Source organism: Eulemur rufifrons, chromosome 2 (assembly GCF_041146395.1).
Source record: "Eulemur rufifrons isolate Redbay chromosome 2, OSU_ERuf_1, whole genome shotgun sequence".
NCBI classification, from domain to species: Eukaryota; Metazoa; Chordata; class Mammalia; order Primates; family Lemuridae; genus Eulemur; species Eulemur rufifrons.
In genome coordinates, this window is record NC_090984.1 from 125,807,342 (window position 1) to 125,827,054 (window position 19,713).

The 19,713-nt window shown below is 52.3% G+C and overlaps 1 protein-coding gene and 1 non-coding gene across 5 annotated transcripts in view; both read right to left on the bottom strand.

The window, feature by feature from the left end:
- Positions 1-19,172, bottom strand: part of BRF1 (BRF1 general transcription factor IIIB subunit) — a 64,603-nt gene extending 45,431 nt beyond the window's left edge. For 2 of the 4 annotated variants that reach the window (XM_069490795.1, XM_069490786.1), the window contains exons 1-3: positions 18,903-19,172; positions 10,001-10,081; positions 1,074-1,247 (exon numbers count right to left, since the gene is read on the bottom strand). In XM_069490795.1, the coding sequence (XP_069346896.1) occupies positions 1,074-1,247; positions 10,001-10,081; positions 18,903-19,086 (439 nt within the window). In that variant the 5' untranslated portion in view covers positions 19,087-19,172. Of the gene's footprint in view, positions 1-1,073; positions 1,248-3,103; positions 3,118-7,760; positions 7,793-9,991; positions 10,082-18,902 lie in introns of all 4 variants that reach the window. The other 2 variants (XM_069490804.1, XM_069490812.1) reach the window with 2 other exon arrangements.
- On the bottom strand, positions 1,401-1,504 carry LOC138381228 (small nucleolar RNA U13). Its single transcript, XR_011233138.1, has one exon. It is a non-coding gene; the product is annotated as a small nucleolar RNA U13 (small nucleolar RNA).
- Positions 19,173-19,713: the final 541 nt, after the last annotated feature.

Below are 19,713 nucleotides of genomic sequence, written 5' to 3' on the forward strand. Positions count from 1 at the left end.
GCCGGTGTGGGGCAGGCAGAGGTCACCAAGACAAAAAGGGAGAGAAATGGAAACGGCCTCCAGAGAACTGCAGAACAGGAGACTGCAGGCAGAAAGGGTCTGCGACATTCATATACTGCGAAATTTCTCAACACTGAAATTAAAGAAAAGGGGCTACAGGCTTTCAGAGAAAAGTATGCCAGCCACACCCGAGGATCGGGAACCGGAGAGGCACGGAACCACCCGACGAGCATGCCGGGGGCGAGAGGCAGCAGGGCCACGCCAAGCACAGACTGCTGGAGCACGGTGGGCGTGAAGGCCTTTCCCAGGGAGCCTCCGCAGAAGGTGCCCTCCGCAGCCGAGGGCGTGAGCCAGGAAGCAGGGTGCCACACGGGAGAGGCAAAGGGAACCCAGAGTAACGGGGAAAGGAAGCTCCACACACGCACGTGCGTGGCAGGACAGCCCAGAGCGAAAGAGGACAGAAAGCTCCAGAAAGTCTCCTCACAAGACCCATCTGACAGAGCTTCTGATGCACGTGTGTGTCTGCAGAGGGCAGCGGAGAGCACAGGGCTGGACGCACAGCCAGGTACACGGAAACCCAGGCACGAGAGAAGACCAGACCACCGTCCCCTCCAGATAAGGCAGAGCCGCAGAGCTGCAGACCACTGAGAGTCAGCCGCTCCCTCATCCACCACAGGGCAGGCACACGGAGCCCAGCCTGGCTACCACCCACGGGGCCGTAGCGCTTCGCCACCTCACACCAGAGGCGGGTCCGAACCACAGGAAGGTGCGCAAGACAGCGCCCGGGTCCCAGCTGGTCTGAGAGCGGGAAGAAAACTCAGGGAAGGGTGTCCAGGGACCAGCAGAATCCTCATTCCATCTTCCCAAGGGCTGTGGGAGGAGAGCAGGTGCCCAGCTTCCCGATTCTTCCACCTGGTAAAAGGCGACCCCAAATTCAGAAAGCCCTGGATCAACTGGGACTGTTAACCCAGGAAGTGGTTTCCAATTCAATGCAAACACCGCGTTCCTGAACTGCCAGATCACAACAAAGCACCAAGATGGAGGTCTCCGAAGGCGCCCAACCCAAAGGATACGCGGTGTGCCCTCCGTGCGGCAGACCAGGTAGAGACAGGCGGCGGTCACGTGCGCCATCCTCCGGCCCCGGGTCAGGTGCTTGCTCACGGCCATCTTGAAGAAGTTGAAGGCCGTGTCCAGGCAGTGCTGGTTCAACTGCAGCTGGTTCCCCAGGTGATGGATGTGACGCCTCCCTGGGACACAGCACAAAACAACGCGTACATGTTACCAGATTCGTAGCGTTCAATTAACTGAGAACTTAAAAAACAAGTGTCACATGGCCACCTGAGCAATTTAAGATTAAGAATATGGATTTTCCCTTTTCCTTATAATTTTTTTTTTGTTCACGTCAGGCGGGTAATGTGCTGACGTCGTAACAAGGTTTGAGGCAAGCACACACCACACATCCGCACGAAAACTCAATCATCACGCTCAGGAACTACAAAAGGATCTCCTTGTAAGTTTTTAAATTCACTTTTCGTGTGTGTGTTCCAACCAACTTTTATTTACGGACTCTGAAAGATGAGTTTCCTACGATTTCCACTCGCCCTGAAATCCTCTTCCACATGTTTCACGCTTTAGGCTCTGAGCAGGTGTGTGCAGTGTGGCTGAATGCGCCTCCCCCAGCGCTCCCTGAAGTCTGGGGTGTCTGGAAAGGGCTCGGTTTTGCCTGGTCAGCCTGGTGCTCCCTCCCTGACCACTGGGACCTGCAGTGGAAGTCCCCCCCCACAGCCAGGGGTGCTGGGCACCACCTCCTGCCCCAGTGGCACCGGGGCGGGGACAGCCGCCCTGCCCTTCCCAGCAGGCCCTCTCTGCTCAGTCCAGCCCTGACCAGCCTGGCCCCCACCGCCAGCCTCTTCTCCAGGAGCTGCCTGGCCAGAAAGGACCATAGCAAGGTCCAACCTGACCACCACCTCCTCCATGCCCACCTACGGGAAACGGCCACACCAACGGCGTGTGCAACACACAGCATATTTAAGACCACTGGGCCCTTCTAGGGACTGCAAGACACCGGATGTGGCCAGGACTGCAGCATCTGAGTCCATATACTTTCCCGGAGCAAGACCTTCCCAAAAGCTATGGGCCAAAAGATGGTATCAAGAAGGAAGCAGAGGTACTGCCCCCTAGGCAGGAAAAGTAACCACAGGCCACCTGGCGAACACAAATGTAAGTGCGGAACAGACACTCAAAGGCAGCGTCAGGAGAGCTGTGTGGGGAGAGCAGGGGAGTGGACCGCTGTTTATCTCAACACTCCGGGCCGACCTGACACCCCACTTCCGTCTGCAGTGTGGGTGCCGTGGCAGGCAGAGTCCCCCCTCCAGGCCAGAGGCCCACTGGGGTACGCAGAGAATGCCCAGGGGTGGTCAAGGCTCAGGACACCAGGGAGAACTGCCGTCACAGGGATTTCCAGTTCCCACCAGCGTCCTCTGACACCCCAATTTTGTATCTACCCAAAGTCCTCCTGCAAAGGCCACCTGAGGTGACCTCCACTTTGCCCACAGAAAAGTTAAATAGTGACCCCCCCTGATTTCTTTGATAAGAACATGCGGGCTGGGGAAGGCAAGGGCTGGTGCTCTGCTCAGGGCCAAGCTGCACCCAAGGTGACTGTCAGCCAAACGCAGCACCTGGTGAGCCCGTGCCCTGAGGAAGCCAATGCCCAGGGTGTGTGGTCTGGCAGGTTGGGGACAATCCTCACACCGGAGGCACCTGGCAGCCAGCACAGCCACACAGAGCCCCACCCTGCTGTGGCCCTGCTCCTTCAAGCACCAAGGACATCTGCCTGGAGCTCAGCAGCTCTGAGGCTGAACCACCATGGAGGGTGGGTCATCGTCCCCAGAGCCGACGCCTGGGCAGAAAGACAGCAGACACACGGGCACAGACCACCCCAAGGCCCAGCAAGGCTCAGCTGTCAACAGAGTAAGCGGACAGGGACCCACTGGAGCTAGGGCTTCCTTACCTACTAGCTCTTTGGCATGTGTTCGGAAAATTCCATAATAAAAGGTAAGGGAGAGACAGGCTCTCTCCAGAGGCCATGTGCCTGAGCTAGGACCCGATCCCAGCAAGCTTACAGGGGGTGGTTGCCAGCACCAGCCCACATTCCCAACAGGCAAGAGGTGGCTTTGGGGTGCTGTGGTCTGAATTTCGTGTCTACCCAAAATTCATACATCGAAACCTAACCCCCAGGGGGATGGTATTTGGGGCCTTGGCAGGTGGTTAGGTCACAGGGCAGAGCCCTCATGATGAGACTGGTATCCTTAAACAGGGGGACCCAGAGAGTCAGCTCAGCCCTTCTCTCATGCGGGGACACGGCCGGAAGGCACCATCTCTGCCCTCACCAGAGAGTGGGGGTAGATGGCTGTGCACCCGCGCCTCAGTCTCAGGCCTCCAGCCTCCGCACTGCAAGAAATAAATTTGTTTAGGTGTCCCAGTCTGTGTATCTGTTAGAGCAGCCTGAAAAGACTAAGACGGGGGCCTTCGATTGCGACAGTAAGTTGTTTTTCGGCATCTTTATTGAATATAATACATGTACTTACCCACTTAAAGTGTGCACGTCAGTGGCTTCAGCGTACCACAGAGCTGTGCGCCTGGCGCAGCTCAGCACGTTTTCCATCGCCCCAGAAAGAAACCCCGCAGCCATCAGCACTCACTCCCCGCCCACTCCCAAGTAAGTTTGAACTTCATACGAGTCCAGCAAGCACCATCAGCAGACAGAACAAATCACACATCTTAGACATGTGTGATTTGTAAACGTACAAAGAGGTTACTAATAAATACAAATTCATGTAAAAACCAATTACAAATTAACTAACCACAGCTTACGTGTCTCCTTACGCTTCCTTCTGATAAATGAATTCTACAAGTAAAGTCACCAGCACGCAGGTGCCTTCAAAATGTTGACGTTTTGTAAAAATAAGGCCTGCCTTTCCATTTGAGCCAGCAGCTGAATAGCAGCCTCCCACGACCCGCCCCGCGACCACAGGGGAGGGACAGCTGGAAACAGAGTGACATCACAGGCAGGGCAGGGCCCCTGGAGAAGGATACGGGGCCAGACTCTGCTCGTGCACGAAGCTACAGACCCCGGGGCCAGAGGAGACCCAAAGCCCCGGGGCTCCCACATGGCTGGCCCCAATGTCAGGCCAGCACAGCCTCCAGGGATGCCAGCTGGCTGTGGGTCGCACTGTTCCGGACTCCACCATGTACCCAGAAGCCAATAGGTGCCCCGGGGCCTGCAGGAGCAGCAGGAGCGATTTCAGACCCGCAGGCACATAAACGTGAACTGACAACCAAGAGCCGCCGACGGGTGAGGAAAAAGTCAACACGTGACGGAGGAACACCAAACTCAACAGGCAGATGTGCTAACAGAAGCTTCCCAAGCTCCACTGCACCCTGGAAATAGGAGAAAGGACACCAGTCCTTGAAAATGTATAAACAGCCTGTAATGAAAAAGACATGGTCCTTGAAAATCTAAAATATGATCATGGAATTTTTTTGAAAACTCAAAAATAATTCAACTGCAGCACGAGCCCAGATGAAGCTGGAAAAGGAGGAGGAGCTGGGCCCGGGGTTCTCTGAGGGCAGTTCCGGAGGAGCAGCTGCCCCGCCGGGGAGGACCAGGGCGGGGCTCACACCCACATGGGTGACAGACTCCGGGGCAAGAAAGACGATCAGAAATGACGAGGTTGTGCCACAGCCAGGGAGCTCAACAGAGAGGAGTAACAGCCCACAAAGTGCGGACCTAACATGGCTTCAGAACGCACACAGCGAGCACTGACAGCCCCACAGCAGACGCCTTCCAGGCAGAATTCTGGTTGGTAAATTCCAATTACTGAAGTGTTGATGGAATGAGGAGACAAAAAGCCGGCTATGGAACAGAAGAATAACCACCACAGCAAGAGCGACGACCCACGGTGGGGAATGCTGAGAACAGTGGGCAGAGCCCCCGGGAGAGACCAGTGCTGTGCAGCCTCAGTGTGTCCCCATTCCGACACTTCTAGCAACCGCACTGGCTTGCCCAGTGCTCACTTGAACCTCCCTCCCTCCAGGAAGGGAGCTCAATTTGAGAGTGGGTGGACTAAGAGGATGTGGAAACACAAAATAGCGACTTCACGACTTCACGTGGAGGCACCCGGCAGGGACTTAACCAGGTCATCAAGGCGACATGACACACCCTGATATGGAGCAAAGGGAAGGGCACCCCGCCTCCGTAGGATCTTGCCCAAAATCCACAACCCCATTCTAACCTGGAGAAAGCATGAGACAAACCCAAACGGAAGGATGACAGGGAAACCGTCACAGATCGGAGGAGACTAAGGCATGTAGTCACATGTCAGCTGGTGCAGGGAACACAGGAAGAAACAATCCCCCAACTCATTTATAGCCAGCATAATCCTGATAATTAAAATCTGACATCATGAGAAAAGAAAATAACAGGCCAATATTTTTCATGACCTTAGACTCCAAAGTCTTAATCAAAAGATGTAAACTCTAACTCAGGGATGCATAAAAAAAGAATAATGCATCATGATCCAATGGGGTTTGGATGACAGGTGACAAACAAACTTGTAGCAATTAAGAAAGTCTACCTGTGGTGTCACACTAGAGTCTGCAAATACACTCGGACATATCTAGTCACCTGATTTATGACAAAGGACTCAATGCACTGTAGTGAGGAAAAGATGGTGAACTTGGATACCCATATTGAAAAATGTAAACCTCAACCCCTACTTCACACCATACACAAAAAAGTGATTTAAGGCTGGGTGTGGTGGCTCACGCCTGTAATCCTAGCACTTTAGGAGGCTGAGGTGGGAGGATTCCTTGAGATCAGGAGTTCGAGATCAGTCTGAGCAAGAGCGGGACCCCATCTCTACTAAATATAGAAAAAATTAGCTAAGTGTGTTGGTGCACTTATAGTCCCAGGTACTCAGAAGGCTGAGGCAGGAGGATCATTCAGCCCAGGAGTTTGAGGCGGCAGTGAGCTCTGATGACGCTACTGCACTCCAGCCTAGGCAAAAGATCAAGATCCTGTCTTTAAAAAAAAATTCATTTAAGGCATATCATAAACCTAAACGTGGAATATAAAACAATAAGGCTTCCAGACGAAAATACAAAACACAGGAGAGTATCTTCAGACCTTGGGGTAGAAAAGAATTTCTTAAGCCACAAAAAGACCTATCCATAAAAAACTGATATATTAGGACTTTACTAAGATTTTTAAATTTCTGTTCATCAAAAGACAACATTAAGAGGTTGGGTGCCATGGCCCACACTGTAATCCTAGCACTCTAGGAGGCTGAGGCAGGAGGATCACCTGAGCTCAGGAGTTTGAGACCCGCCTGAGCAAGAATGAGACCCCATATCTACTAAATATAGAAAAAATTAGCTGGTCATGGTGGTGCGTGCCTGTAGTCCCAACCACTAGGGAGGCTGAGGCCGGAGGATTGCTTGAACCCAGGAGTTTGAGGTTGCTGTCTGCTAGGCTGATGCCATGGTATTCTAGCCCGGGCAACAGAGCGAGACTCTGTCTCAAAAAAAAAAAAAAAAAAGCTGGAAAAGAAAAAAAAAGAAAAAGACAACACTAAAAGAGTGAAAAGACAAGCTATAGATTTGGGAGAAGGATTTGAAATATGCATATCTGATAAAGGACTCAAATCCGTAATATATAAAGAACTTCTACAAATCATTAACAAAAAGAAACATGTGCAAAAGACAACAATAGGCATTTCACATGTATGATGTCCAAATGGACAAAAAGCATAAACAAAGGTGGTCAACGTAATGACTCACCAGGGAAACAAATTAAAATCACGAGTACTCCACACACCCACCAGAAAGACTAAAATTGGAAAACTGATAAATCCCAAAGACATACAAGGCTACAGAAAGACATGGAGGAAGCTCTTACGTGCACGTCACTGAGTGAAAGAAGCCAACCTATGTGCCGTGTGACTGCCACCACATGACGTTCTGGAAAAGGCAAAACGATGGAGACGGTGCAAAGGTCAGGGAGGAGGAGAAATGAACAGGCAGAGCACGGAGGACAGCGGGACGCCCAGGCCACTGGCTACCAGCTGGCGGGGGCCAAGCGGAAAGGTCTCCCGGGACCACCCACCCACACAGTACGGCTCCCCCAGGGATGCAGCTCCCACCCCTGGCACTTCCCCACACAGCGCGTGGGAGTGAGGGTCACCCGCGCACCGTCACTGACAGCCACCCCAGGGAGCCTGCCTGTTCTGGTTTGAGTTCTTCCTTAAACCAAGGGCATTTCAGAGGCATTTTTCTTTTTAAAGTAAGATGGATTATTTCTCTCTTTGTTGTTGATTTCCAATTTTATTGCAATGAACATGTCTGCACTAGCAATACTCTTTACAGTTTGGGTCTGAGGTACAACCAACTCTAGTAAACACCACAGGTTTCTGGGAAAATGCAGACAGTATTCTCGACTGGGAACAAAGTTCTTCACAAGGAGAAGATCTTAAAGTCAGCGGAAGAGCGGACCTGGGGCGCTACAGGCAGTGTGTGAAGCCAGGCAACACCAGGGCCCGAAGCCGGGGTGCTACTTAGCAGTGTAAGGCTGGGCCACCAGCCAGGAAGACTTTTCAGTTTGTGTGTGCGAGTAACAGTCTTAGGCAAAGCAAAAAGCCTACAAAGCTGTGGGTGGAACAGACAAACCCATAGTCACCCTCTCAGTGACAGACAGCATGAGCAGAACCCAAACCGACGGGGACAAGGAGGAAGGCTGACTACATGCTGTGTGCAGAACAGTGCACCCCACTTACGGCCGGAAGGGCGTTCTCAAGGCCCACTACACAGGTACTTTTACCAAAACTGACCGTAAGCTGGGCCCTGAGGCAAGCCTGGAAGTACTGCAGAGGACGGACTCACACGGAGAGTGACATCTGACTACAGAAGCCTGAAGCCAGAAACCAGGGAAAGCGCTAACTACACTGATCTACTAATAAATTCACAGGGGTCAAAGAAAAAGAACATAACGGAAATTTAAAGACTCGTTTTGCTGTGAGTTACGATCACAAGCCCAACTCCCCTGTGGCAGGTGCCAACGCAGACCAGCCCTGTGGCCTGGGCCAGGTTCGGGCCATGTCCGTGCTGGCCACCGCCACCTGCAGCAGCAGCCAGGAGAGGCAGGTCCAAGAGCGCTGTGACCTCCCAGAGAGATTCAAGGGGAAATGAGCGGGGTGACATGCCATCCAACCAGAGGCATGCTACCTCGGCCAGGCCACCTCCAGCATGCAGGTAAAGACGGCGGGACCCAGGGATGCACCTAATCAGGAGACTCTCTCCTATGGTCGCCAACGTTCCTGAGTGACCAAAGGAAACACCGAGTCCGAGGGTCCCAGCACAGAGTCGCCCTGCCTGGACTGACCCACAGCTAGCAGCACACGTGACAGCGAAGGCTGGATGCTTCCCTAGGGCAGGGACAAGACGAGGATGTCTGTTCTCACCACTGCTATTCAACATGGTACCGGAGGTCTAGCCAGGGCCACCCGGCAAGAAAAAAATCCCAGCTAGATTGAAAGGAAAAGGAAAGCTGTACCTATTTATAGATGACAAATCTTGTATATAGAAAATCCTAAGGAATACACTAAAAAGCTACTAGAACTAAAATACGAATTCAGCAAGGTTATAGTACACAAGATCAATATATGAATATCAACTGGGAATAAATTTAACAAAAGAAGTGTGAAACTTACACTCTGAAAACTACTAAAATTGTTGAAACAAATTAAAGACTTAAATTAATGGAAAGATATCCCACATTCAGAGATCAGAAGACTTCGTACTGTTTAGAGGATAATACTCCCCAAAGTGATCTACAGATTAACGCAATTCCCATCAAAATCCCAGCTGACTTCACTGCAGAAACTGACAAGCTGATCCTAAAATTCGTACTCATATTCAAGGGACTCAAAATGGTCAACATAACACTCTTAAAAAGAACAAAGGTAGACGACTTACACATCTCGATTTTAAAACTTACTACACAGCTATAATAACCAAAACAGTGTGGTATTAGCAAACGACAGCCATTTAGACCAATGGGATAGAACTGAGAATCCACAAATAAACCTTAACACTTATGGTCAATTGATTTTCAAGGAGGGTACCAAGAGGGTGCCAACTGGGACAACAGTCTTTTCAAAAAACGGTCCTGGGAAAACTGGACAACCATGTGCGAAAGAATGAAGTTGGGGCTTACCATGTGCAAAAATTAACTCACTGTGGCTCGAAACCTAAATGTGAGAGGTAAAACAACAAAACTCACAAAATCATAAGCATAAATTTTCATGATTTGGATTGAGCAAAGTTTCTTAGTTATGATACCAAAAGCACAGTCAACAAAAGCATAAATGAATAAAATTGGACATCATCGGAATTAAAGACTTTTGTGCTTCAAAGGGCACCATCAGGAAAATGAAAAGACAAAAAAAAGACAAAACATGAAATGGGTGAAAATTTTCTGTAAATCATATATCTGATAAAAGACATATCTAAAATACATAAACAACTCTTCTAACTCAATAACAAAACAACCCAACAGACGTTTCTCTAATTTGTTGTGAACTGGTACTTTTAAAAACACGATGAAAATGTCACTGAAGGATCAAACTGCTATAAATTGTGTATTCACCTCCAGTGAGACCAGTAACCAACAGTCGTGGGCCCAGCAGGGTCCATGGACCTGGCACTGAGCAGCCCTGGCAAAGGGTCTTTGAGGATGCCCAGGAGGGCCCTGATGGCGGGAGGGGACTCAAGGCACAATTCCTCCAGGAACTGCAGCCTGGGCTGGGCGAGAAGGTGCCCAGGAAGTAGCAGGCACGAGGCGTGAGGCCGGAGCGGGTGGGCACTGCAGGACCCCCCATGCCAGCATCGCCAGCCCCGGCTCCTGTAGCCCACCCCACAGTCAGGGCATCTGCACGGGAAATACCATTCTGCAGGGTCTGTGCTCTTGACTCCTTCCCCAGATTCACATGGAAGCCTCCACCCAGGGTCGGAGTTTTGCCAGCACCTAGAAACACAGAAAAGACTGATTAGCCAAAACTTGACCAAGCAAATCTGCCTTTACAGCCCTTTCGGCATATCCAAATACACAAAGTGAGAGAAAAGCAGGGGTCGGCACTGCTCATACAGGCAACCGCAGCAGGTCGAACCTCTCTCCCGTCATTCACGCTGAGCCCAGGAACCCCCGTGGAGGAAATGCCCCTCACTCCGCCCAGGCAACAGGGTTGTGGCCTCGACCTGGAGCTGGGGATGGTGGACCCAGCATATCTGCATTCTCTTTCTTTTTTGTGGGGGACAGGCTCTTGCTATGTTGCCCAGGCTGGTCTCAAACTCCTGGGCTCAAGCCATCCTTCCGCCTCAGCCTCCTGGAGTAGCTGGGACTACAGGAGTGAGCCACCACACCTGCCTCTGCTCTCCACATTTTCTAACCATGTTCCTAACACACTGCAAGTCCAGAGAGGACCGCTATCACACAGCCGCCAGGCAGGGCATGGTTCTGCCTCCAAACCGTAGTGAGACCACCGGCACCGCATGGGCTTGCCTGTGCAGCATGGGCTGGGCCCTCGGCTGGGCCCCTGCCAGCCCACACACAGACGTCACAACCGTAGTGACTGCGTGTGAATGCGTCCATTTTCCTGCTGGTTCCTGGAGGGCAGGGACTGTGTTCTGCACGGCCCTAGAGCTGCCACAGCCAGCTGGTCTGCGGAAGGCCCCACACCTCCACCCAGCTACGCACCGTCCACCGCAGAGAGCAGCAGCAAGGGGAGCCCCGTGCAGTGTGGCCACAGCCAGACCTGCCACTCTGCTGTGGCACTCTGCCAAGTGGGAACAAGCCCAGGATGTCCCACCACACTCTGCCCTGCAGCACTTTGGGGCCCATGCCCTTTGGAAACATCAGGTGAACATATAGATTGTTCACAGATGTATAAACCTGACCACCGAAGCCTAGTCTTTTTTTTTTTAGAGACAAGGTTTGGCTCTGTCACCCAGGCTAGAGTGTAGTGGCATAATCACGGCTCACTGTAGCCTCCAACTCCTGGGCTCCTCGGCCTTGGCCTCCCAAAGTGCTGGGACTACAGGTGTGAACCATCATGCCTGGCCTGAAGCCTGGTCTTCTAACGAGCATGTGCTAAACTGAGGGACCTGGGGCATGAGCAATGTCAGTGGAACTGGAAAGCACCTCCCGTCCGGTGGGCACTGGCCCTCAGCAGCCAGCACCAAGGCCAGCACATCTGTGACAAAGTATAGACACAAGGACTGGAGGCTTCTTTAATTAAGGGACACATACGCAACCTCAGCCAAGTGCAGGGCCTGTCGGAGGGACACAGGTGAGAATGCAATGCAAACGCAGAAGTGAAGTCTAGGGCCAGACCCTCTGGGGAAAGTATGGCGCCAGCAGGGACCTTGGTGTCACCCATGGGGTGGCCACCTGGACCGACCGTGCATAGAACAAGCACAGCGTCTAGCTTATCTGTGAATGTAACTGAATCTCAAATACTAACGAGATCCATTAAAGATCTCAATACTAAAGTTCAGCTGCAAGCAAAAAGGAATGAGAGTAGCCAGGAAAACTTTGAAAAGAACAGTGAGTGAGCCTGGCTGGGCGGCTGCTGGGCCTGACCCGGAAGTAAGAACTGAGCAGGGTCAGGGGGCACTCAGCTCTCCCCATCTTAGCAGCAGAAACAAAGCCTCGGGGCCTTCTCAGGGCTGAGGCTCAGAGCTGGCCTCCTGCCAGTTAGTGTGGACACAGGGCCGCCCAGCCAGCTGGGGACAGGCACTGACACAGGCCCTCTCCAACAGCGGTGGTGCTGGGGGCAGGGGCAAGGCCTGGAGACCGTTTGGGTTGTGGCAACTAGGGGGCGTGTATTAGTTTTCTATGGCTGCCGTAACAAATTCCCCAAAACCTAGTGGCCTTCAAGAAGCTAGAGCAGGTCCCAGCGGTGTGCCCTTGTCAGCGCTGGAGAGGACCAGGCAGGGGCACAGCGGGGAGCCTGCTGACACAGAAATCCGGGAGAGAGGCCAGGGAGTGATGCAGGGCCCAGGGGAAGCCATCCAGCTCTGCTCCCCGGTCCACCTCATACAGGAATGAGGGGGCTTCAAACACCAACGTATCAACTCTGTAGAATCCAACACAGGTCTCACTGGGCTGAGATCAAGGTGCCTGCACCTTCTACCCTGCTGTCAGAGTTCTTTGCTTTGTGGGCGATAGTTTAAGTTTTGGAAGTTTTACATTTGAAAGCTTTTAGAGAATGGAAACCCACTGAAGACCACAACCATTGGCAGTGGCTTGACCAGGACGGCCACATCTCAGCATGCTTATTTCCAGCACACACTCCCCACCAACTTTTCTGTTTTTGAGACAGGGTCTCGCTACCTTCCCCAGGCTGGTCTGAAACTCCTGGGCTCAAGGGATCCTCCAGCCTCAGCCTCCCGATTGGCTAGGACTAAAGGGAGAGCCAGTGCATCTAGCCTCAATTTTTGTTTTAGGAAAAGGAAACAAAGATCACCCTGTGGTTATAATTAAAAAGGCTACATGCTTTTAATAAATAGTTCAAATAGTATCGCATTAGAAAAAGGACAATGACGAAGTATAGAAAGCCCCTGAAGCCCCACCCTCCAGGAATAAGGGACGCTCCGTTCCAGCCACCGTTCCCTGCTTAGACAGACAGGAAGGCAAGGAGGCACGCTTCTGACAGGACAGCGCCACAGACAGATGCCACATTCAATTCATTAGTGGAGACTTCGCTTTTGGTTGAGTGTTTAATGCAACCTCTTCAATCTTCCACCACGATCGGCGTCACCCCCAGGGCGCTGCAGAGGCACGCCACATCCCGCCACACGCCTCCCCTCCGCCACTCTCCCCTTCACCCTCAGGCCCCCACGCCGTCACCTTTCCTGGGACCACTCCAGCTGCACCTGCTCTGGGAGCTGTCCCCTTGCTTTTCTGCTGCCCGTCACGCGTGCACCCGTGCACGCACACACATGGAAGGCACACGCGGACAGGTGCTTGCCCCGCCCATGTCGGGCGCTCGCCCATGGGGTGGGCTCCCCCGAGGAGAAGGAAGCCTGTCTCCTCAGCCTGGAACTGCCAGCACACGCACGCTTGCCCTTCAGATGCCCTCTTCTTCTAAAAACAGCTGACACTTTCTATAACAAGTTTCTATTAAAAAAAAATCCAAGCTGGAACTAACCCGTGGAAGGTGCCAGCCTTTGTGGGTCTGGCCACGCCCGCCCCCGTGTGGACAGCAGGGGATGGCCCTGCCACTGCGCGGGAGCGGGCCCAGCCCGTGGGGAGGCAAAAGGCTCCAGAGCCCGCCCCAGGCGGCTGCAGCGGCGAGTCCATGCTGGCTCCTCTGCGGCCCGGACAGAGCCGGCAACACCCCATGCCAGCAAGAGAGGCGGCCCAGAGGGGTAGCGCCATCCTCCCTTTCACACGCGGATTCCCCAACGCAGGGAAGAAACACTGCACAAGTGTGTGCTAATTGGACTTAACTGAGGGGCCGCAGTTGCTGCTGTGAAACTCCTTTCCATGGAGACATCTGTGGGAGGCCCAGCTGGGCGGGGCAGGATGGAGAGGGACTCAGCGGGTCCTACCCCTGTGCCTGGAAAGGCCGCTGGACGCTGGGGTTCAGTTTCCACGGTCAAGACCCTCCTGGGGACTCTCCTGCTGCGAGCCTCTGGCCACCCTTATGGCTCAGTTACATATTCCAGAGTAAACTGCTAAGTGTTGAGCTTAGTTCTCAATTAAGAAGCAAGAATGCTCAGGAAAGACAGTGGCTTTGGGACCTAGAAAACAGCAACTGAAAGAGAAAGCTCAGCTTTCAAGGTGAAGCCAGAGCAAGGGTGAGCTAAGCGAGGGGTGGCCAGGGACCTACTCGGGTGCCAGGGGGACCGGCCAGGGACCTACTCGGGTGCCAGGGGGACCGGCCGGGGACCTACTCGGGTGCCAGGGGGACCGAGGAGGCACCAAGTTTCCAGCCGTGTAACTGCTGCTATGATGAGGAAAGGAAGATGCGCGGTGGAAGCCTGGACAGCCTGCCAGGGAGGCTGAGGGGCTGCCTGAGCAGCTGACGCCCCTTCTCCCCACTCTCTGCCCAACCCCACCTGCACTGGTGGTCCCCAGGGGCTAAGAATCCACAGCCCCCGCGGCACTTCCTTGGGGCCGAGACAGTTGGTTGCTGGGGCTGCCCCTCCCTCCAGAGAGCAAGCCTGGGCTAGAGAGGCATCCTGGTGCCACCTAACAGCACGACATATTTCCCGCCTTGCACCTGCTCCACACCCCCTTCCTTCCATCCCAGGGCACACTGAGGACAATGCACTGTCACTAGCCATGGGGTACACTTAGCACAGTGTCTTCCCACAGAAAAGCCTAAGTGTCTACTAGCATGATGATTTGTTTTTTATTACTGTTGTTATTATCATCCCAACAGGCATCAAAGAAAGTCTTGGCAACGTGTGACAAAGCCCAGCAGTCCTAGAAGGCACCCTTGGGAAGTCCCCCACAGAGAACAAAGGCCCTAGTCATGCATGAAATAGACTAGATGATGGGGAGAGAAGAGCAGGGGAGAAAACTCAATGAAACCCAAAGCTGGGTCTCTGAAATGGTAACACTGATAAACTTCTAGCAAGAGAGGCAAAGGGAGACAGAAAACACAACACACCAACTTCTAAAAGTAAAAGGGATGTCACTACAGAACCTGCAGACATCAAAAGGATACGGGAATGCTTCAGACAACTCTGTGTGCATAAAATCAACAACTAGATCAAAAGCACCGATTCCAGGCCAGCAGTGGTGGCTCACACCTGCAATTCCAGCACTTGCAGAGGCCAAAGAGGGAGTTCAAAACTGCAGTGAGCTATGATCACACCATCGCACTGCAACATGGGTGACAGAGCGAGACCCTGACTCTAAAAATAAGTATACATATATAAAAATATATATATAAATATATATGTACAAAACTGTAACTTCAACTATGAAATAAACTGAAGGCAGACCCTTCAAAAAAAAAAAAAACAAAAAAAACCTCCACGTGGGGCACGGTGGCTCACGTCCACCTGTAACCCTAGCACTCTGGGGGGTCGAGGCAGGAGGACTGTCTGAGTTTGAGACCAGCCTGAGCAAGAGTGAGGCCCCCATCTCTACTAAAAATAGAAAAATCAGCCAGGTATGGCGCTGTGCTCCTGGAGTCCCAGCTACTCAGGAGGCTGAAACAGGAGGATCCCTTGAGCCCAGGAGTTGGAGGTTGTAGTGAGCTGTGATGACGCCACGGCACTGTAGCCAGGGTGACAAAGCAAGACTCTGTCCCAAAAACAAAAGAAGAAAAGAAAAAAAAAATCACTCCAGGCTCAGGTGGCTGTACATGGCTATACTGGTGAATTCTACCAAACATTTCAAAAAGAAATAACACCAATCCTACACAATTTCTTCCAGAAAATAGATGAGGAAATAGTTCCCAACCCATTCCACCATAAGGCGAATTACCTTGATATCCAAGACAAAGGCATTATAAGAAAACTATAGACCAATATCCCACAGGAATATAAACAAAATCCTCAACAAAATATTAGCAAATGTAATCCAGCAACACATACAAAGAATAATACCCCATGACCAAGTGGGTTTATCCCAGGAATGCAAGGCAGCTTCAACATTCAAAAATCAGCCACTTGTGGTGGTGGCGCCTGTAGTCCCAGCTACTCGGGAGGCTGAGGCAGGAGAATCACTTGAGCCCAGGAGCTGGAGGCTGCTGTGAGCTACAGTGACGCCACTGCACTCTAGCCCTGAAGACAGAGTAAGGCCCTGTCTCAGAAAAAAAGCCTCTAAAAAAAAAAAAATCAGCCACAATGACAGACTACAGAAGAAAAACATATGATTTATCAGTTGATACAGAAAAAGCATCTGACAAAATTCAACATCTGCTCATGATAAAAACTCTCAGCAAACTAGAACTAGAAAGGGAGCTTCCTCAACATTATTGATAAAGTGCTGGTAACAAAAACCTACTGCTATTATCACACAGAACAGTAAGAGACACAATGCCTCCCCCTGAGATTAGGAACAAGGCAAAAATGTCTGCTCTAAGGCAAAAAAGGGAAACAAAAGGAAGAAAATAAACAGTCCTTAAAAATACATAATATGACTGTCTATGTAGAAAATCTCAGGGAGTCTACAAAAAACTCCAGGGACTAACAAGTAAATTTGGCAAGGTCATAGAAAACAGGCTAACAGACAGAAGTCAACCAAATTTCCAAATATGGGCAATGAACAATTGAAAACTGAATCTAAAAAAAATACCAAATGGGCCAGGTGGAGTGGCTCACACCTGTAATCTCAGCACTTTGGGAGGCCAAGGTGATCACTTGAGACTAGGAGTTTGAGACCAGCCTGGGCAACGTAGTAAGATCTTGTCTCCAAAAAAAAAAAAAAAAAAAAAAACAAACCAAACCAAACCAAACCAAACACCAAAAAACAAAAAAAACCTCCAAATAGATCTTAGGGGTATACACCTAAAAAATGTATAAGACCTATATGCTGAAAACTTCCGAACACTGATGGACTATATCAAAGTAAACCTAAATGAATGCAGAGGCATATTGTGTTTATTAACTGGAAGACTTAATATAGTAAAAATGTCAAATCGCTCTGCATTTATCAAGAGATTTAATGTAATTCCAATCAAAACCCCAGCAAGACTTTTTGTACAGGTTGAACATCCCAAATCTGAAAATCTGAAATCCAAAATGCTTCAAAATCTGAAATTTTTGAGCACGGACATAACACTAAATCCTCATCGCAGCATCTTGGATTTCAGATTTTCTGATAAGGGACGCTCAGACAGGTGTAACGCAAATATTCCAGAATCCAAAGAAATCCGAAATCCCAAACACTTGGTACTAAGTATTTCAGAAAAAGGAAACTAAAAACCTGTAGATACACACAGAATTAATCTAAAATTAAAGGGAAAGGAAAAGTCACAATAGCTATAATTTTTAAAAGGAAAAACAAAGTTGGAGGACTCACAGTATCTGATTTCAAGACAATATAAAATGTACAATAAACAAGACAGTGTGATGTTGACAAAGAAAATAGCATCATCTTCTTGAGCAGATAATTGAAAAAAGAAAATGGTCACAGAACAGAGGGTCCAGACACAGACCCACACAGATATGGTCCAGTGATCTTTGCCAAAGAAGCAAGGCAATTCAGTGGAGAAAGGGCAGTCTTTCAACAGCTAGTGCAGGAACCACTAGACATTGACATGCAAAAAATGAACCTCAACCTACAGATCACACCTTATAAAAAAAAAAAACTTAACCTAAAATGGATTATAGTTCTAACAGTAAAACAAAAACTTTTAGAAGGAAAATGTCATGACTTTGGGTTAGGTATAGTTACTGGGCATGACAGCAAAAGTATGATCTATAAAAGAAAAAAAAATTGATAAATTGGACTTCATCAAAACGTAACACTTTTAGTTAAAATTTAAAACTTCTAGGCTGGGCATGGTGGCTCACGACTGTAATCTTAGCACTTTGGGAGGCTGAGGCAGGAAGACAGCTTGAGGCCAGGAGTTGAGTACAAACTAAGCAACACAGTGAGATCCCATCTCTACAAAAGATAGAAAAAGTAACCAGGTGTGGCGGTGTGCATCTACAGTCCCAGCTACTTGGGCAGGAGAATTGCTTGAGCCCAGGAGTTTGAGGCTGCAGTGACCTATGATGACACCACTGCACTCCAGCCTAGGCGACAAAGAGAGACCCCATCTCTTAAAAAAAAACTTTTGCTTTGCAAATCACATATACTACAAAGGACTTGCAACTAGACTACACAAAGAACTCTAAAAACTCAACAGTAGGAAAACAACCCAGAACATGAACAAAAGACTTGAACAGACATTTCAGCAAACAGGAGTCAGGGATAGCAAATACCCACATTAAAAGACGTTTAACATCACCAGTAATTAGGGAAATGCAAATTAACAACACGATGAGATACCACGTGGCTACTAAAATGACTAAAACAAAAAACACTGACGAAACCAAGTGCTGGTGCAGATGTGGAACAACTGGTGAGAATCCAAAAATTGTGCAGCACATTGAAAAAGCCGGACGATTTCTTACACAGTTAAACGCACCGCTGACTTCCCTGGACGAATGAAAACACGTGCGCACGGAAAGTCACGCGCGACTGCTTTCGGCAGCTCCGCCCGCACACAGCTGGACGGGCCACGACGCGGGACGTCCTTCCGCGGACCCGCTCCCGCACCCCGCGACGCCGCCAGCCGCCACCGCAAAACACAAAGGCCCCGCTGTCCACAGCAACCGGCCGAGTCTGGTGCGTGAGGCCGGGGAAAGAGCCAGTCCCAAAGGCCACCAACCATGTGACCCTCGCGTCGGACACCCCTGAACGCAGAACGAGGGTGCGGAGAGAGCGGCGGGGAGGGGACGCTCCAGGGACTTTCTGGGCTGACAGAACTTTTCCTCACGCTCCCTGCGGCGGCGGCCGATCTGCTGTTTGGGCTGCACAGAGCCGCGCGGGATGCACCCCTCTGGCCGACGCTGCTTACAGGGGACGGCGGTGTCCCCAGAGCCAGGCCGCGGCCTCAAAATCCCACCTTAGATCCGTTACCCCGCACAGCTCCCAGGGCCCGCACGCCCCACCCCCGCCGTCCCATCAGGGTACCCCCGCCCCGCACGCTGTTCGTCTGAACCCTCATTGTGCCCCGGCCCCGCACGCCCCGTCCATGTCCCCCAGCCCCGCGCGTCCCCGTCGTCCCTCAGGGTCCCCCGCCCGCCCGCACGCACGCACGCCGCGCCGGACGCACCGTCGAGCGACACAAACTGGCCCACGGCCGCGGAGCCGCCGCCGCTGCTCTCCACGAACTGCACCTCGGACACGATGATGTTGTCCTCGAGCACCGAGCCGCAGCCGGTGCACACCGCGTCGCCGCGCGCCGCGTCCAGCTCGATGTCGGTGCCGCCGCAGCCGCGGCACACGCGGCCCGTCATGGTGCCGGCGGCCGCGCGGGCCGGGCGCCCGCCTTAGGCCCGCGGTGCTGGGTCGCGGTGCCGCCGAGCGTCCGCCAGGCTCCGCCGCGCCCGCCCAGGCCCCGCCGCTCTCGCGATTCGCAGCCGCAGATTCGCAGCCGCAGATTCGCCGCGCGCGCCCGGGCCGCGCCGCCCGCAACGGCCGCGCCCGCGGGACCGAGACGGACACCGGGACCGCGGTGGGGACACGAAGACTCGAACCGGCGACCTCCGGGCCGGAGCGACCGCAAGGCCTACACACCGCGAACCAGCGGGCCTCTCCCGCGGCGCCTCCGCGCGGCGGGAGGGGGCGGGGCGGGGCCCGGAACTGTGGGCCCTCCTGGGGCGGGGCCGGGAGCGGAGGGCGGGCCTTGGGTGCTGAGCGCGGCCTGGGCGGCTCGAGCTGGGGGCGGGGCCTGGGGCGGGGCCGGGAGCGGAGGGCGGGCCTTGGGTGCTGAGCGCAGCCTGGGACGGCTCGAGCTGGGGGCGGAGCCTGGGGAGGGGCCGGGAGCGGAGGGCGGGCCTCGGGTGCTGAGCGCGGCCTGGGCGGCTCGAGCTGGGGGCGGAGCCTGGGGCGGGGCCGGGAGCGGAGGACGGGCCTCGGGTGCT